Source organism: Equus quagga, chromosome 9 (assembly GCF_021613505.1).
Source record: "Equus quagga isolate Etosha38 chromosome 9, UCLA_HA_Equagga_1.0, whole genome shotgun sequence".
Classification (NCBI taxonomy): Eukaryota; Metazoa; Chordata; class Mammalia; order Perissodactyla; family Equidae; genus Equus; species Equus quagga.
Window position 1 is genome coordinate 48,361,547 of NC_060275.1, and position 20,130 is coordinate 48,381,676.

Genomic DNA, 20,130 nt, shown 5'->3' on the forward strand with positions numbered 1-20,130 from the left:
TGTGCAGGAGGCCATGACCCCTGAAATGTGATGATGTGTTTCGGGATCTACAAGTGGTTTTGTGTAACTAGAACAGAAAGTGCTCTATGCCTCAATATTCTCTCTCTTCCTTTTTTGCCTTATCTTCATTGAAACTTCATTCCACCTGGTAGAGCTCCTCTCAACGAGGGTAGGTAATGAAGGTAACTCACTGAACTACTTGTTAATACAGCACGCATAACTCAGAGCACACAGACTCTTAAGGTTCGAGTCTTTAACTATGTGTGTTTGTACACAGACACACCCCCCCCCCACAGTATGCGTATTCACTTTTTTCCTGATAATTTCCTATACAAACTCTCCCTTTATTTTACAGACAGTTGCATTTTTGAAAGAATCCCAATTAAGACAAATATATCTATAATGAATATTTAATTGGGAGCTTTTCAGACAGTGCAATAGTTGGGGGAAAAAAAATGAGCCTTTTTACAAACACACCACCGAGGAGGATGGAAAAAGGCAACAGATGAGTTTCCTATCTCTCCTGCCCGTTTCCTCACACCATTTCTGCTTTTCATCCCTTCTCCTTTTCTTGCATTTCTGCCTCCACGGACTCTCTATAGACTCCAGCAGCAAGGCACAGACACGCTGCTGTCTGGGAGCAGCCAAATCATGCAGAAAACACAGGTGGCCTGAAACTCCTGTCCTCTGAAGCATCCGACACAGTCTGGGGCACGGAAGAGGCTCAGACATCTACTGGCCTAGGCCTCTTACACACGCCTTTTGAGTTTTTCCAGGGGGAACTATGGTTTGTACCAGAGGTCAATAAACTTCTTCTGTAAGGGGCCAGAGAGTAAATAATTTAGGCTTTGCCAGCCTACGGTGTCTGTCACAGCTATTCATTTCTGCTATTGTATTGTACAAGCAGCCACAGAAAATACATAATCAAATGAGAGTGGCTGTGTCCCAATTAAACTTTATTTACAAAAGCAGTGAGCAGGCCAGATTTGGCCCACCGGCGATAGATTGCAATCCCTGGATTATACTGAGCCATCTCTATGGTAAGACTGGCTCTATAATCAACATGCTCATAAATAAAGCCACATGTCATATGGCTTTGTCATATGTGCTGTAAACTGTTAAACAATTTAAAATCCACACATTCATTTTAAAAATACACAAATTACTTACCCTGAATCTTTCTTGCTTTTTGTTTTTAATACATTTTTGCCACTTTTATAATTTTAAATAACATGGAAAAGAAAAATATCACAATTCATAACACCAACTATTACTAGTTCTTTATTATATTCATGCATATTTATCCTCAATGAACATTCATTATCATCACTGTATGCTTCTTATTTTAGTTGACAATGACTAAATATGACTTTTTAATAAGATTTACAGCCAGAAATTGGTGGTGGTGTTGGCAGGGGTAAGAATTATAGAAGTCTTAAGGTTAGAAAGAAGGCCAGGAGTTAAAGCAGGAGATGGAGATGGTGCCCTCCAGGGGAGGAGGGAGAGCAAATGTCAGGCCTGTGGAAACTGGAACTGCAAAGCTCGTTTTGGCCAAGAGCTCCAGATGTCTCCCGTCTTCCTCACAGTTCAGTGTGCTTCACCTCTCCGGCTAGTTCTCTGATTAAAAAGCAAAGTAATATTGCAAGCCCCAAAGAGAAAAAGATGGTGACATTAGGACCCTGAGGTCCTAAGGAGGCAAAAGTTAATTATGGATGTGAGGGCCACACTGTGGGGGACAATGGTCATCGTAAACAGAGAGCTGACTAGACACCTAGCAGCAAAGTCACCCTGAAAAGCAGCACTGACTCATAGGAAACTTGGACCAACCAGTGGATCTGAGAAGAAAATAACAAGTGTAGAATAAGCCATCAAACTTGACAACCTAATAATACTGATCAGCTTGCAGTTCTCAACCCTCTTCTTGAGATGCCATTTCACATCTCCATGTGGCGTTTTCACTGTTTCCTCTCCCAGATTTCCATTTCCACCTCACCGCCTCTCACATCCTCCTTCTCCCTCTTCCCCTCACCCTCCCAACTCCTCCTCCTTCAACTCACTGACTTCTACCCCATCATGATGCTCAGGCATCATTTCCTCCACAAAATCCTCCTCCAAGCTGGGCTATAAGTTGCTTCTCTCCACTCCTACTGACTACAGAGGGCCACACATACATCTCCCAGACTCCCTCCCACTGTCAATCTTACCTACACCACAACATCTAAAAATTTAGTGCCTGTCTTGTGCACATAACCACAGCCTACCACATCCTGTGCCTGAATACCCAAAGGTCTGAGTGTGTGTCATGCATGCAAACATCAGTTAAGAGTGAGAATGAATGAGAGTGTATGAGTGTATGAGTGTGTGTATGAGTGTGTGTGTGTGTGTGTGTGTGTGTGTGTGTGTAGGAGGAAGAGTGAACACTGCTGGATTAGAGCACCGAACCCTAAGACCAAGATCAGGAATTTGATTTCAGGTGGTGAGTATCACGAACTTACAAAGTTATGTCCTTGGGTTCTGAGCAGAGAGGCCACAAAGCAGCACCAATCTGTTCCAACCTCTGGGAACACATCTCCAAGTACCTGACAGTGGCTCAATGCCAACAAGGGGGCAGCTTGTTACATCATTACTATAGTTACAATGGAAATCACAGCTACATTTTGAAATTCCAACTATGGCATGTCTTATAGCTCAAAAGAAAGCCGCTACTGTGCATATATTTCTAATCCCTATATGTATGATATGTGAATTATACAATCCAGACTTTCCACTAATTCAGAATGGCCTTCATAATAATCCGTTTCTATGAGGTAATCATTTCTCAGTAAGTAGCTATTGATGAAACTTCTGCCATCCCAGTAACATGGCATGAGAAAATGATTTTCTGGCTTTAATAAAAAATGTTATTGTTATGCTAGATACAAAATATGTTTCTATTGCTAAACTGTAACAATAAGATTCTGGAAGGTCTACTAATGGGGGAAGGGTGGTCCTCTGTGACAAAACAATCCTAAGAAAAGAGATAACCAAATTGCTGTCGCTCTCTCTTCCGTAGATAAACTGAGCCAGAGGTATTCTCTAATACTTACAACAAAGTTACTGCTGAGTTTTCCAGTAGGCCATTCAACTTTGGAACAGGAAGCATCCAAAAGCATAAGAGGATCTAAATCTTTCAAATGTAGTATGTGAGGCTAACTTTAAATATAAAAGCTACCTGCATACAGGACGTTTTGTCTTCTAAGCAAACTACGTCAAGCAGAAAGCACAAGAGTGGTGAACACATCAGGTACAAAAGCTAGCTAGTGTTTACTGAGCGCTTACATTGTAACAGCTACCATGGATTATTTCTTTTAATTCTAGCAACTACACTATGATTGTGCTACTCCCATTTTATAGGCAAGGAAGCAAATTTCAAGAAACCAAAGTCAGTATGTACTAAAAGTAGCATAACTAGGACTGGAACGCTGGTTGCAGACTCTGGTCCACAAGCACACCTCTGACAATCGCGCTTTCCAAAACACGGACCAGAAGCACATTTCGGGAGACGAGAAGAAGGCAATGACTTTCCACATCACAAACACATCAGATGGAGCAAGGGAAAGCTGACAGGATAATGTTACTACTGTCCACCTCTTAAAAAAGTTTTTTAAGTTGCTGGAAAATGAGGTTGCAGGGCAAATTACAAAAAAATAATAATAAATTTAATGAGACAGGCAGGTATAACGAAAAGAGTCCTTAATTTACACCCCCAGTGCTTATGTCCTGCTCCATGCTAAACCCTGAGACTCAAGTCTCTCATTATGAAGTGTCACGATGAAACACACCTCACTCTTTTGTTGTCACAGAATAGTGAGAATATAAGGGAATGCGCCTACCTAGCACTGTGCTTGGCAAAGAACACATACCACAATATTTTGTTTCCTTCTTTATCTTCAGTTCTAATTTCAAAACACAAGCAGATAGCTCCTATCTACACGATGTAAATCCTCTCTGGACACACCCCCCAACTCCCAACACACTCACCCACAGAGAAACACCTTTCAAGATGCATCTCTCTGCTGTTGCTGTGAGAAAATGAGTTTTCCTATGACCCATAACCTGCCCTTTAATAACAATGCATAAAATTGCCTAGATAAGGCAAAAATACTGTTATTTCATGCTTTCAAATACAGGAACCACAAGGTAGTATTTAAGTACACTAAAGCAGTTCAGAAGAAAAAAACATTAAAATAAGTAACAAAATATTTCAAAGCAAGAAGTATTGACACGCAAGCACCATATCTTGATCAACAACTAAAGAGAGTAAACCTGACTCTAAGACTTTCTACAGGCCTCTCTCATACAACACAAACTGGTAGTCTAAAAAAAGTCAGAGCACAGTATACGAAATATTCAGATGCTGGGGTTTTTTTTTTTTTTGCCTCATGAAATACATTCTCAGAAGGCTACAAAAACTACCCGAGAGAGTTTGCAGGACAAGTAAATCTTTTAAATCTATCCTCCATTAAAAGCCTTGATGAAACTCTGGCTTGAAATCAGACTTGTATGCTTTAAAAATAAAATGTTCTGAGTAAAGCTAAGAAGTTTTCATTTTTCGATTAAAAAAAACTGATTTAAAAGTAAAATTTCTTCAGTGAAAAGTTTATAGTTGTGAGATATTTGCTGTGCCATTAAGATGTGGAAGCTCCAACCAGCAGAAACCACCATTCTTTGAGGTCTGAAAACTTTGGGCATCCTATCTCCCTCTCTCTCATTTTCTTAAGACTGTGGCTCTCCATCATAGCAGCACATCAGACTTCTTCTTCCTAACCAAACCAGGGGGCCCAAGAAAGTGTGAAGCACATGGCCCTTAAGCATCTATAGAGAAGCTAGTAATTAACATCCCGGAGTCTTGTCCACACTCAAAGGGCAAATCACAAACTTCTTCCTAAACGAGAAAGCAGATGCTTCTGGTCCCCAATGAAACTGAAGGCTCCTCCCACACCCACAAGAAAGTTCCCAGTTTCAGTTCTTTCACTTCATTTTTAAAAAGACGAATGAAACATAATTAACTGAACACACGTGTTCTTCCTTCCACTCTTGCATATACTTAAAAAATCCCTCCATTTCCTTCTTCCTTTCAGTTAGAGAAATCCATAGTAAATACGTTTGCTTGAAAAGTACTAGAAACTAATTTTCAGGACTGAGTTTTAGAAGACAGGCAGACAGGGGGTAAGTGAGCAGAGTTAGGTTGAGTTTTTCAAATTCCTGCACGGCAAGGCGATTATGCATATCTGTTTTCAAACAATAAAAGCGTCCGGAATGCACAATGATGCAAAGTAATACGAGGAACAAGAAACAGGCACGAGCCAGCTGGTGTGCTCCGTGTCACAAAGGCTGCTCTGGCAGCACGCGAGCCGGAGTGACACCACTACAAGTCCAAGGCTCGCTGCTGCCTCAGATCGCATCCGGCCCCAGGTCCCCAAGCCCGGCTCCGGACCTGGCGGCGGGAGGGCGACCCCTGAGCGGGGAGCGGAAAATCCCCGGGCGCCTCTCAAAGGGGGAGGCCGCGGAGAAAGTGAGGGAGAGGGAGAGACGTGGGCGCTCCAGGAGGACGCGTGGCGGGTCCCACGGAGGGAAAGGACAACCGCGCGGGGGTGGGGGTGGAAAGCGGCGATGTGGCAAAGGCGCAGAAGCGCCGGCTGCAGCTCAGGCCGAGGGAGGCGACATGGGGACCGGGGACGGGGCCAGGGATTAGTGACCGACGGGAGGGGGAGGGCCAGCTGCATAGTGAAGCGCAGGTGCTGGACCCGAGGCGCGCGTGGCCGGGGCGGGGGAGCAGGGGGCGTGGGTCACCTGTATTGTTTGAAAAGCTGGTCCGACTCCCTGAAGCCGTTGTTGAGCAGCATGTTGATGCCGGCCAGGGCCAGCTCCGCGTCCTGCAGGGGCGCCGCCGCCGCCGCCGCCGCGTCTCCGTCATCCCGCCGCCGCGGCCGCTGCTGCTCCGAGCCGGCCATGGGCGCGCGAGGCTCTGCGCAGGGCCGAGGCGAGGTCGGGAGCAGCTGCTGCGGCCCGGCGCGCGCCCGGAGCCCGCCGCTACCTGTCCGGAGCGCCGCGGGGCGGGCGGCGGGGCGGGGCGGGGAGGGAGGAGCCGCGACCGGCTGCGGCGCGGGGGATGTGCGCGCCCAGGCCGCCGCCCGCCGCCGCCGCCGCGGGGGATTACTCAGCAGCCGCCCGCCGCTCCTCCCGCTCCCTCCGAGACACGCGGCTCGCGCGGGCACCGAAGCGAATCCGTTTCCGGGTGTCTCTAACCCCGCGGAGCCGGGGCCCGAGCGGCCGCCACCCCCGCTTCCTGCAGCCCCAGCGCCCGGTCCCTGTGGGTGCCCTCACCGCGCCCCTCGGCCAGCCGTCCAGGGCCAGCGCGGATACGCGCGAGGCCACGAGCCCCGGACCTTGACCCTCTCCTCCAAAAGGGCCGGACCCGGAGCCTCGGGGAAGCCAGAGAGGGCAAGCGGGTTGAAAAGGGCACGGGGAACTCCTCCTGGGAAGCAGCAAGAGCGCGCGGCTAGAGAGCAGGTGGCCGCAGCCAGCGCGCGGCGCTTTCGCCACGAGAGCCTGAAACCCCACGCGGCCAGCACCCGCGACCCCCAACTTCATCCCGATCCTGGGGCCGCCCACTAGCCGGTGGCAGCCAATCCCCTGGGAGGTGGGCGGCGGGTCCGGGTCCCCCGGTACCTGCCGGACCGCAGCCCAGAGCCTAGCGCCGAGGAGCTGGACCGGAGAGCTCCTGGATCCGGCATCCACCCCCTCTGGCCCGCCACCAACATTTGCGCGATAGGGCAAGAGGTCAGATGGAGGCCCATATGGTATACACCTGAATATTTAAGAGTTATAAATTAAGCTGTTGAAGTGAGTTCTAGTCTTAGGCTGGCAATTATACTTTGATATCAATGAAATAGAAAAATAAGTGAAAGCTATGGTTTTCATATGACCAAATATCAGCAAAATGTCAGAGATGACTAAATTTAGTCATTATTGGGGTATGTCTGACCTGCTGATATCTGGGTGGGTAATATTATATAGACAAACAATTCATGAATCATTTTTATTTTTCCGTAAATTTACTTTTCTTGCATTGTGTTTTAACAAAATCACTAAATATGTTGTTACATTCAAGATTATGTTTTTAATATCAAACCACCTTTCTTAAATCATTGTAGCTTTTAGAGTGTAGTTTATTAATTTCAATTTGGAGAAACGTTGCTCTGCAAAGCATTTACCGCTGACATTGTCTTTAAAGGTAGAGATATTCAGGTTTCGAGATAACCCATGAATTTTAAATGTCACGTCCACCATAGTAATAGGATCAAGATGATAAGTTATCACAGAAAAATTACAAAATAATACAATTTCATCATATAAGTTGCTATCACTTGTTTTGTGATTTGTGCCATCCCTTACACAAATATCTAAATCCATACAGTATCCCCAACATCCATATATACAAATTTAAGTAATGTGAATTGCTGTCACTCCTTAGCTGTCATGGGTAACTATTAAAATACCATTTAATTCTTGAGTACATCTGAAGTCACAAATTGGAACCCCAAAAGAAGAAAATGGATGGTTCTCACCCCTGAGAAACAATACTCTGTAATGCAGGAATCACTGCATTCATGTGTTCTGAGAAGGATCTGACAAGTTGACCAATTTTCCTATCCAAACACTCTTGGATTTAAAGCACTGTTAGTCTCAAGCGTCAGCAGTGCTACAGACCTTCATGGCATTCAGAAGCTGTAACTTGTTTTTAGGAGATTGAGCAAGAAATGAGTAGTATTTCTTTGGGGTCTGCACAGTGTTAATCGTGAGAATGGATATGGAAGGTTATAAGTTCCACTGAGCCAGCATTAAGTGCCAGATCCCGAGTGACAGAGGTGCCCATGTGTTCTTTAGTGAATTTATGTGTGTGTATGTTTTGATGAGCAGAGCCCTCTAACGCAGGTCTTAGATTCTGTACTGGCCATGTGGCTCACGTGGGCTCTTGCCAGAGAGGGGCCCCTGTCCACATGTTACCAGTGACGAGAGCTGACAACATGCCCAGGGCTTACAAGCTGGGTGAACTTTGGGTCTGTGGAACCATCCACCCCCAAATCCCTGAAACAGTCTAGTCAACGAGGGAGCAAAACCAGAGAGCAATATCAAAGTTAGCGGAGAGCCGGTACTCCCACAACTGAAGAAGGCAAACAGGCACAGTTCTCTGTGTCCCTCTTACTGGGGAGAGGGAAAAATGTCAAGGAATTGATGGCACCCTGGGCATTGTTAACAAGTTGTTCCTGGGGCCCCGCAGCTGAGGATGGGGGCAGCAGGGAGCAAAATCAAACCAATCTTTGTGGGGCTAGTTCTGTCTCAAGAACTTAGCACAATTGGTTACGCAGACTTAGTGAAATTTAACTGTTGAATGATTGGGTCAAGGTCCAGTGCAACTGCCCACCACCCCATAATAGGCAGGGAAGGGGTGATATGGATAGAGGATAAGTCTGCCATGTAATATACACCAGCTAGGTGCCAAATTGGATTTAACCAGATACCAAAATAATTAGATTAGCAGCAGCATCATGAAGGGACATTTTCAAATATTTGCTCTGTGATAAGGGATACAAAGAGGATTCAAAATGGGCCCCACAATCGTGAAGAGAGACAACATATGGACCAGTAGTGATACTTGTGGCAGCTGTAGTTGGCACTGACACCTACCCAAGGTTCACCTAGCAGGTGGGGAATTAAGGCTGATTGTGTTTTCTTCACTAGATAATAATGTAGATAATGACATATTTAAGAGGTCATGGTGTATTGTACCTACAAAAGAAAGGAAAATCTAGATTGCTAACACGTTAGAGCACCATATACTTGAAGTTGTGAGATTCTCAGCACCCTCCTGCAGAACTCATGCAGTCTTCAGGGTGCTTGGCTTCAGCCTAATAGGATTTACCCAAGTGTTTCCTTTGGAAGGAGGGGGAAAAAAAAGAAAAGAAATCTCTCAAGTGGAAGAAAGAACTATTTCCTTTCTACACACCACCTCTTGTGGGTGTTGTCAGTATTTTGTGGTTCTTCATGAGATTTCATTATGAAGATGAAATTCCAAGTCCAAATGCTCAGTGAAACGGTTTAGATATGTGTATTACCTTTTATACAGTAGGTATTTTTGTAGATTAAGATGTCCAGTTGCAAGTAACAGAAAAACCTGACCCACATTGGCTCAGAAAAGCAAATTTATTGATTGGTGAAGAGGGTTTCCCATAATGAGGCTGTACTGAGGCTGCAACACTGTGACTGGGTCCCAGTTTCTCCACCTCTCCGTATGCCACTTTGGTGCTTGGTAGCTCTATTCTCAGACAAGCCTTCCTCTCTTGGTCCCCAAACAGCTGGAAGCTCGTGGGGTGAACTTCTTGCCCCTTCACATTCTGTAGGAAGGCATTGCTTCTCCAATGCTTAATCAAAAATCCCCTACTTGAATCTCATTGGCTTTGATTGGCCTGACTTTGGCCAGTGCTCATTCTTGAACGGATCAATGTGGTTAGGAGGGGTGGCTCATTGTGACTGGATTAAGCCAATCAGAGCCTGCTCCAGGATCGGGAGGTGGAGCCAATTCCACCCAAACTCCACGGCTGGGAAATCCCAAGTCTATTAGGAAAAGGGAGGTAGGGTACGGATGTCAGAGAGACAACTAACAAACATCCCCTACCCTTGTCTTCCCAAACATGTTTTGAGTTTTGGGAATTACATTTTAAACGCATTTAAAGAATATCCTGCCTTAAGAAAATCTTGTTGTGTGTGCTTAGGCTCTATTAAAATTTTTTAGTAATACTAATAACCACGCCATAATGTGCCTTTTTGTAAATCTACTCTACCAGTTGAAATAAATACAGGTTCCGAGAATGTCTGGAATTCTGAAAAGGAAGAGGGCAGGGAAATTAGTGTCACTCCATTTTCATGTTACACTAGCTTTGCTATCAAACTCAGCCCTTTTACTCTTCTGAAGGTGATGGAAGATTTCAGTTACTGCTTTTAATTAGAAGGCAAATCAGGTTAAGGGTTAATAGGTAAAACTGTACAGCTGGTTCCTTCATTTGTGTTCACAAGTGGGACACTAGCTGGCCTCCAAGGAGGGGAGCACATAGTAGACCTGCAGGGGGTCCACCTGGCTGTCTCTCCAGCAGGATGGATGTCTCCAATGGGACACTCATGCTGCCCTGGAGACCACAGTGGTGACCACGGAGCAGGACAATGCCCTTTTCAGATTGGATACCTCCTCCTGTGCTTTTCCCCAAACCGAACACCCAGTGGGCACACTGTAGGTTTGATCATTGTTCTGCTGCTGTATAGATTCAGGGAAAGACTGGGGATGAAGGCATTGTGTCCCTCTTCCCATTGTTTTCCTCCCCTGGGGAGCTCAAGCAGTGAGGCCTCCTGCTCAAGTCCTTGATGGGGTGTGTCTGTGAGGGGGAGTACAGCTCTCTCTTGGGCTTCAGAGGGTCTCTCACTCTCTGTCTCTCTCCCTCCCATCCCTTTTGCCTTTCTTCCTGCATCCCTGGCCTTTAACCTGTCTCCTTGCTTTTCATTGATACCTGCTGTTCCTCAGATCTACCACCTGTCGCTCCTCCTTACAGAAGTAATGGTGTCTCCCTCTCCCCTGGTCCCTTTTCACGATTTGCACGTTTTGCAGCCTCTGGCGAATGTCCATGACTTCTCTGTCCACTGACTCTGGCTCTGTAGAGGGAGAGGTTGTCTCTGGTTTCAAGGTCTGGGTCTGCTGAGCCCCTAGGGAGGGCAGCAGAGGAGCTCTGGTGCTGAGGATGAGGGAGGGGAGAGGTGTCAAGGGTACGGGAGCTTCCATGCAGTGGGTTTTCTCCTGGAGTGTCTAAAACCAAACGTATCTTACCACTATGATTAATTTCTATCTGGAATCCCCATTTTTATCTAAATAAGAAAATTATTTTCCTTCTTTTCATGTAACTTTACCTTATTTCTTACTAACAATCCTGGGCTTATTATGCTAAGATATTATTAAACCTTTCCTACTTTAACTGACAACGAATGGTGTGTCCCAGTTCGTCTAACCACTAGGCTCCTCCCCTGACTGTAGGAGGAAGGAGATGTGCCTCTCTGTTCACCTAACCACATGCGTGAATCTATTTTGGGTGGAAGCAGCAGCAGCGTTGGCATTGGCTTCTCAGAGTGGATGTGTTTCCAAATCTTTACAGGTAGTCAGACGGTCTAGAGCATGCAGTAGGTACTCAAACCTATTCGTAAGCTGCATGGTGAGGGTGAGCGCCAAAGGAGTGATTTGGTAGTGCCGGGGGAGGGAGATGGGGCCAGGAGTCTAATCATAGATTCTGATTCTGGTTCTGCAATGCACTAACTAACTTTGTGACCTGGGCAATTTTACTTAACCTTTTTGAGCCTGAGCTTCCTCATTTTTAATATGAAGATAATCAGTACCTACAAGGCAAGTAAGTGAAATAGTGGGCATGTGAAAGTGCTTCGTAAGCTCTAGGAGCAAGATATTATCTGAATCCATGCAATTAGTTTTCTAGTATTTATAATAGCCAGTGTGTCTTTCTATTCATATATTTACTTGTCAATAATATTATCTTGAAATATCCAGCCACAAGAAAATCTGTGTAAATAAACAGATGTATCACATGGAAATGATTAATTTAAACCATTTCTAACATAAGCAATACATGTTTGATATTATTAATATAGCCTGAGGAAGAAGTGCAGATTTTCTTCAGAATGTATAAAAAATATCTAGGTTTTAGAATTTTTCATTTGGATTTGAATTGTTTCTGCTTTAATAATCCATTAACATGTTTTGACACTGCCTGAAGGGTTGGACAAGGAAATCAATAGTATTTGGTATGAAGATTTTTAAAGTGCTTCTTCTATGTCCTGTGTGTGTAACACGTTTTGCACTCAGGTTTTCGATGATCTTTGCAAGGAGAGATACATTGCTCATATAGAATAGTGCCTTAGTCATAAATCACGTGTGTTTTGCTCTGAGGTTAAGTTAGAAATTGAGGTGTCCCAACCCAGCCCTCAGCACCAGTGAATTCCCTGTAGTAACTTAAGGAATTAGTTGAAGAAAAAGTTTTCTCTCACTGCAGGTAATGCACACAGCTATCACCTATGCAAATGCGTGGACGTCCTGGAGCTGAGTGTGCCCACTCTCTGGTTTTTCATGGGGCACTCACGGAGTGTTCCCACTGTGTCAGAACAGGGGGTAAGAGCTGGTGATATTTAGACAGAGCCCTCTCATTACTGCGGATGAAAATTGTAGCCAGATATACCTTCATAGTACAATATAGGAAGTATCATAGTAGAGGTTGGTATGAAGTTTGTCAGAATCCATGTAATTCCTAGATTTATTCCTTAAATGATTGTAACAAATGTATACCTTATGAACTGATACTCACCTATTTTCTATTAATTTGTCTATTCTTTACACCTTCAGAGTTAGCATATGGGCCACACAAGAACCCCTGTCTCACTAATTTATAGTGAGTCCTTGATTTTGGAGCCCCCATTAGTCATCAAAGGGAGCTAATCACTATTTCTGATCACTTTGACATCTGTCTTCTAAAGAATATCCATCACAACTGAAGCTATTTAAAATAAAGTGAATACAATTTTGAAGACAATTCCAGAAGAGGAATTCAAAAGATGAAAAAAATATCATAAAACAGAAAGCATTTGTAGTCTCCCAAGATATGTAAAGGAGGAAATATCTGCTACAGTTTATAAAATCGTGTATTTGTTTTAAAAGATTCTATTGAACAGGTTTGCTTCCCTAAGGAAGGTACGGATACGCACACAGACATGTTAAAAATTCATCTTGAAAATGTTCTAAAATTAGATAGTGGTGATGGTTGCACAATGCTGTAAATATATTAAAAACTATTGGATTGTGCAATGTAAATGATGACTCTTTTAATATGTAAATCATACCTCTTTAAAACTTAATTTTTTAAAAAAATCATTCTAAACCACAGGGTTTAGAGTGTACATAACAGTGGGAGAAGGGAGTTCATCACTAGATTCTTTGATTTCATATATCTGGGGAAGAAAAAAAATAGTTTATTATGAAAAACATCTCATCTTAAAGAGTGCCCATCAATCAGGAATGGCTGTTGGCTGCCATCGCTACATGCCCGGTGCTGTGTTAAGACTTTACACAGGTTATTCCTTTTAATTCTCAAAGTAACCCTGTGAGGTGGGCTTTATCCCAAGTTTACAGATGTGAACATAAACAAAAAGAAGTTGGATAATTTTCCCAAGGGCTTGGAGCCAGTAGGGGTTAAAGTGGGTTTAAACATGGATCTTATTGCACACATTGAGTAAGTCCTGGTTGTTAGAGTAAAACCTAGGACTTTCTGGAGGCCTAACTGAGGAGGTACACACACACACACACTCACACACATGCACACCCTTATGAGTTTCATGTGATCTTCTTTTCCTAAAAGTACAAATATCACTTATGTTTAGAAGGTATTTTGAAGACAGGCAAAGATATGATCTCATATATGATCTGATTCACTTAAACTAGGGTGGAGCCCAAGCATCTGCATTTTACCGAGAACCCCAGGTGAGTCTGATGTCAGCAAACCCAAAAAAGTCCTAAAACAGTTGTCTAGACAGCAACTGCTGGAAATCAGAGTGGCTATTATTCATCTTTGTGTCCATTGGCCTGATTTCGTACTCTTAGTGTATGTTTCAGAAACATTGCATGAATAAATGAGTGAAAGCATAACTTAATATATGATTGTGATGGTAAATCATTTTTATATCCTCGGATATGAAAAGTTGTATTATAAACTTAGAGTAAAGGTGTGTATTTAGACCTTTAAAACAAAAGCATGTCATGTAATATCTTAGGAAATTGCATGCATTCCATTGGCTAGTGATTTATTTATAGCTGGAGTTAAAAGAAACTCTATACAGAGGGTAGCCAGCCAGAAGAAGACAGGCCCTCATTAAGGAGGGTAAAGGATGTGGACACTAAGAAATCACTTAAATCCTAACTCTTGACTTTTATTTTTAAATGTGGTTGTAAAGAAGACTCAGAACATTCAGCTGTGTCATGGCTAAAAATGTACACTTTTTCACTTCTTCTCACTCTCTTCACCCTGCCATCTCCTCTGAGACAAAAACAGTGAAAACAAGGGGATATTGTAAGATGACAGGGGAAAATGAGAATGCAATTTATATCCACGCATAGGGAACTGGATGCCCAGATACCACAGGGACTAGTTTCTTCATCCAAAACCAGGCCAAAGAACAACAGGTTTCTGGGCTCAGGAGCATCTTATTTCCTTACCCTCTGAAAGGAAACAGCTTCCAGTGGGCGGGCCCCTCACCTCTGCCTACAAGCAAGGTTAGTTTCCACACCCTCATCCCACCATACTTGCCTGGGGACCTAAAATGGCCTTGTATAAATAAAAAATGCTTTCATTCCTCTAGGCTTAAGATAGTGATTCTATTGTTTTCCTTCGTTCAATTAAGTAATTCAAACAATTTTTAACATTATTTGCCTGTAAGGACTCTTTTTCATACACATGCCATGCGAATGGTTATAGGTACACTAATGGTTCACACCAAGAATGATACATTATATAAATTGCAAGTTATCCTAGATGTTGTCCAAGATGACTCAATTACCAAATACATCAGAAAGATGAGCATATTTTGCCTATAACATGGGCCCATTCAGTTCAGCAGTACCTTTTTTAAGGACCTACTATGTGCCAGCTACTGTACTCTAGGTGCTGTTGGAAAACAAAGCTGAAGAAGATACAAGCCCTGAGACTCTTCTAGTCTAGTGGATGAGACAGACACACCCACAGACACTCTGGTATAAAATGGTTGTAAGATAGAAGTATATGCTGTGCACTAAGGGAGCACAGAGGAGGGGCATTAGTCCATCTGGGGGTTCGTAGAAGGCTTCCTGTGACAGATTGGATAATTGAGCCGAGTCTGGAAGAGAGAGGTAGGAGACGTATCGCAGGCAGAGGGACCAGCATGAGCAATGGCATGGACATATGAAGCAGCAGAAATCTTCAAACAGTGCACTTGATCCAGAGTGTAGAGTATGAGGCAGTAAATGGCAAGGGATGAGGCTGGGGAGCGGGGTAGGAGTCAGGGCACGAGGACTCTCTGGGCCTTGCTAAGGAGCGTCCAGGCAATGAGGAGTCAGGAGGGAATTGAGACATGGGCATGACATGGTCAGATTGGTGGGTAGGTGGAAGGCTCACCTGATCTAATATGAAGGGCTAGTTTAATGCGAAGAAGACTAGAAACTTTCCAGAGACAATTGCAGAAAACCAGAGCACTTGCTGCTCCCTAGTGTGTGAAATTGTCAGTTCTCTTTCTGTTGCAAGTGACCAAACCCTCGTCAAAGGGGCTTAAATGGAAAAGGTGCAACCTGAGGGTGGATCTCAGACATCTGCAGGGCTGGATACATGTGTCCACTCAGTGACACCAGGACAGCTGGGCCTTTTTCTCTCCTGTGGTGGGAGAGCAGGTAACAGGAACACTCTTCATTCTGTAGGACAGTCCTGTACATTGCAAGAGTCTAGCAGTCCTGCCTCCAGGGCCAAAAGCATCTCCCAAGCGTTGTAACAACCCAGAAATCTTCATACATTAAAAAGAAAGAAAGAAAAAGTCCTGAGAGTGGTACTAATCCCAATCTTGAGCTGTCGCTGTACGGTGAGAGCAATTCAAGGCCCTTGTTTGCCAGATTTGAGTTTTCTCCACCACCGCCAGCCCTTATAACTCTAAACGGCTGCTGGTCAAGTGAATCTCCCTTCACTCCATGAGCTAGTAACCAACATTAGAGATCTTCTCATGTTGTAGTCTCTAAATCTAGATCCCACTCCCCACTTTTAGATTTTTTTCTGTGAGCATTGGTCTCCATGCTTGCCCATTTGTAGAGGAAGACCGATCCTCTCTCCAGTTTCTTTTTTGTTTTTTTTTGTGAGGAAGATCAGCCCTGAGCTAACATCTGCTGCCAATCCTCCTCTTTTTCCTGAGGAAGACTGGCCCTGAGCTAACATCTGTGCCCATCTTCCTCTATATGTGGGACACCTGCCACAGCATGGCTTGATGAGCGGTGTCATGTCCACACCTGGGATCCGAACCAGCGAACCCTGGGCCACCAAAGCCAAACATGCCAACTTAACTGCTGCACCGCTGGGCTGGCCCCTCCAGTTTCTATATACGCATTGTCAAGGATGATTCTGATTGGTACTGCCTGAATCACATGGCAATCCCTGACGCAATCACTGGAGGATAGATTACTCTGATTGGCCAGCCTAGGTCACATGGGGAGGCAGGAAGGAGGGTAGAGCACCCAGACGAACAGCCCCACTAGACCCACACAGAATGGGGAAGAAGTTGTTTCCAAAGAGAGGAATGTAGGCCTACAACTTACGTCTATCTCAGAGGATGAATAAGAAACAACAAAATATAATTACTGCATGCCTCACTCGCCAATGTTCCATTCTGTGGTAAAGAAAAATTTAAACCCCAAAACTTCCTCCTACCTCTTCCAAAAATTTGGTGGATTTGGAAAATGATCTATTTGAGTAGAACCCAAGAGTAAATTAGCACAACTTTACTAAATGTTTCTTTAGGACATTGATGATGTAAGTGACTTGAAAATCTCCAGGGTGTATTGGTGATGCTGGCGCAGAGCTGTGAAGAACTGAGAGACTATTAGAAAACTGTGGTAGAACAAAGGCTCGGCGGAAATCAAAGCAGAAAAATCAAAAGAGAGTCAAGACACTGGGATAATTGTCCTGATGGAAAAGCATCCTTAAGGCAAGAATAGAAGAGAAGAGAGAGACAGGGAGAAAGGGTGAAACTCCATAATACATGAGTTAGAAGGGCTGGTTTATCCCAATAAAGCCAAGAGGCTGAACATCCAGAACCAAGGAAGAGGCTAATCAATTGATTCCTGAAGGTATTTCTCAAGGTCCTTGACCAAGGACACAACTCCAGTGGCCTGAGGTCAGCCGGGTGGACCTAGGGCCCACGTAGGCAAGAACCTGCTTCTCTAGAGATACAGTGTCTAATAGAAAAACAGATAAAAGTAGACTAGAGAGGACCAAGAAAAAAGACACTATCTCTAATTCAGGCTGGTAGAGGAACTTGACTAGGAGGCCAGGGACATCAAGGGTCATCTAGAAGACACTGAACCTGGTTTTGTGTGTTAAACTTCAGTTAAGATCATTGAGTAAAGGCATAAATGTGTAAACATTTTACCTCCAAATTTTCTCACTTCTTAGACGACTTCTGGAGTTACAGAATCTCAAAACTGCATGGAACACAGAGGTCATTGCATCAGAAACCTCAGTTCTTGATCCAACTCTGGGTAGCTCTGCTGACCTTGATCAAGTTGCTTAACCTCTTTCAGCTTCAGTGTCATCATCTAAAAGCACAAATAATGATAAAGTCTCTGTTTACCTCAAAGGTAAACACAGACTGTTGTGATAACCAGGTAGCAGGACCAGGTACATAATTTATGGGGCCCAGTGCAAAATGAAAATGTGGGAATCCTTGTTTAAAAAGTATTAAGAATTTCAAAATGGTAACCACAGAGCATTAAACCAAGTGCTGGGTGCTTCTGAGAGCAGAGCCCTGCCTGACTGTACAGGTCTCGTGTCACGGAGTCAGCCCTGCCAGGTGGGATGATGTATGTACATCAAAGTGTTCTTAGCAATCTACGAAGAGTTTAACCAACGAGGATTTTCTTTTTTCTTTCTTCTTAGCTCTCCACCATTGTATTAGTTTGCTAGGGTTGCCGTTAAACAGTACCATATACTGGGTAGCTTACAAAACAGAAATTTGCTGGCTCTCAGTTCTGGAAGCCAGAAGTCCAAAATCACAGTGTCGGCAGGGCTGTTTCCTTCTGAGAGCCGCGAGGGAAGGATGTGTTCCAGGCCTCTCTCCTTGGCATGTAGATGACCATCTTCTTATGTCTCTTCACATTGTCTTCCCTCTATGCATGTCTCTGTGTTCAAATTTCCCCTTCTTATGAGGACACTAGTCATATTGGATTAGGGCCCATCCTAATGACCTCATTTCAACTTGATTATCTCTGCAAAAACCTTATCTCCAAAGAAGGTCACATTTTGAGGTACTAGGGGGATAGGACTTCAACATATGAATTTGGGAATGGGGTCACACAATTCAAGCCATAACAAATAACCCCCCTCTACTATTTTGGAGGCATGTCCTGTAGTGTATAGTCTCATGTGGAGGCAGTGACGTTGGGCTGTGGTAGAGAGAGCGTTCTGCCACCATGGCAGGGCTATGTGGGCCACTGTTTCTGCTGTCTAGTGCTATAGTTCTTATTGCTTGTTCTATAAAGAGACCCATTCTTCAGTCTCTGAAAGCTCTTAAATGTACGCCCAATACATTCCTTTCTGGCTTAAGAAAGCTAGAGTGTGTTCCTGTGGCTTGCAAGAACTCTGACTAATTCTCAAATATTACCTTAGAATTGGAAAGGGTATTGTATTGGACCCAAGTTCTGTGCCTCCCCAGATTTGCTTGGCCCCATCTGCCTGCTGGGCCCTGGGTACTTGCTCAGGAGGAGCCCCAGCTTCCCACTGTGGCCTTATCTCTGCTGCCGTCCGCAGATGCAGCCTCCCCAGTGTGAGGGCTGAGGGCCAACTCTGGTGCAGCTGCTATATGCCCACTGCACGGGAGTCACAACAGCTTTGCAGACCAGGCCCAGATCTCTGAGGAGACCCGAAGAGGTGCTGGCTTTCCCCACCACTTGCAGGCTCACATGAAGCGTCTTGCCATCTTGCACAGAAGATGGCTGCCCCACGGCTGCTTGGAGGGGCCAGATGAAACCCCAAATTGAGGGAGAGCTGAATCCCTGAGGAACCAGCTTTGACCAATGAGAGTCAAGAGATGGAGGGAACCATCTAAAGGATAAACTCCTCTGCCTTCCTCACTTGCACCCCGCCCCGAAACCAACAATTCCAAAATGTGATGGTTCCATTTGGCCTACCCAGAGAGTCCTGCTGGCTGAGCTTCAGGCATGGTTTTGGTGGCACATGGCCAGCGTGGTCACGCATCAGCCTACATTTGCTCTCTCTTTCTCCTTGACTCACTTCTCTTTCCCCCTCACTCTTTTGCTCTGGGATGGAGACCCACACCTTAAGTTTTGCCTTAGGCTGTGTTCTCTATCAATTTCGATCCTGGAAGGCCAGGGCCCTTGGAGGAAGCCTTCAGCTTACAGCCTGGGAAGGGAAAGGAGGAAACCATTTCATCACACCCATGTGTCCACAGCTCTCAACTTACTTGAGGCTCAAAGACGTGAAATGGCAGGCAACCAGGAGTTAGGAACAATGAGACTGGGTATCTTATGAAAACATTAGTTATGTCAAAGCTGCTCAGAGAACTGAAGCAATCGTCCAAGATGATTCAGGACGTTAGCTGGAAAACAAAAGGGCTTTCACCTGAACAGGCTGTGTAAAGCTGGCTGTGTAAATGGAGGCCAGGGCCCAAGTGTGTATTTAAACGGTGTGGCTTATTTTCCCATAATTACAGGTTCCTGAGTAGCAGGATAGAAATAATTTTTAACACTATACAATAGTTTACCACTTCAGTGCTCCCAAGAGCTTCACTCTCTCTATTTAGAATCTGCTTGGTGTTTGCAGTTCACACTGCAGTACGACACAAGGGAAATAATCAGAAATACTACTTCAATGTAGCATTTATTCCTGTTGCACAAGTGGTGACTGGTTAGGTTATCCAGGGTCATGAAAATATATTTATATATTCTTATACCTGCTTTTTCTTTTTTGAGGAAGATGAGTCCTGAGCTAACTACTGCCAATCCTCCTCTTTTTGCTGAGGAAGACTGGCCCTGAGCTAACGTCCATGCCCATCTTCCTCTACTTTATATGTGGGGCGCCTACCACAGCATGGCTTACCAAACGGTGCCGTGTCCACACCCAGGATCCGAACCTGCGAACCCCGGGCCTCCGAGAAGCGGAACATGCGAACTGAACTGCTGTGCCACCGGGCTGGCCCCTGCTTTTTTTAATGAGATTCAAATAGATCTTCTAAAAAAAGCCCCCC

The 20,130-nt window shown here is 44.6% G+C and overlaps 1 protein-coding gene across 1 annotated transcript in view; it reads right to left on the bottom strand.

Annotated features, from left to right (window-relative positions):
• The window catches only part of TTC39C (tetratricopeptide repeat domain 39C), a 105,419-nt gene extending 99,069 nt beyond the window's left edge, over positions 1–6,350 (bottom strand). Inside the window, exon 1 of the mRNA XM_046672380.1 lies at positions 5,833–6,350. Within this exon, the coding sequence (XP_046528336.1) occupies positions 5,833–5,993 (161 nt within the window). The 5' untranslated portion in view covers positions 5,994–6,350. The remainder of the gene's footprint in view (positions 1–5,832) is intronic.
• Positions 6,351–20,130: the final 13,780 nt, after the last annotated feature.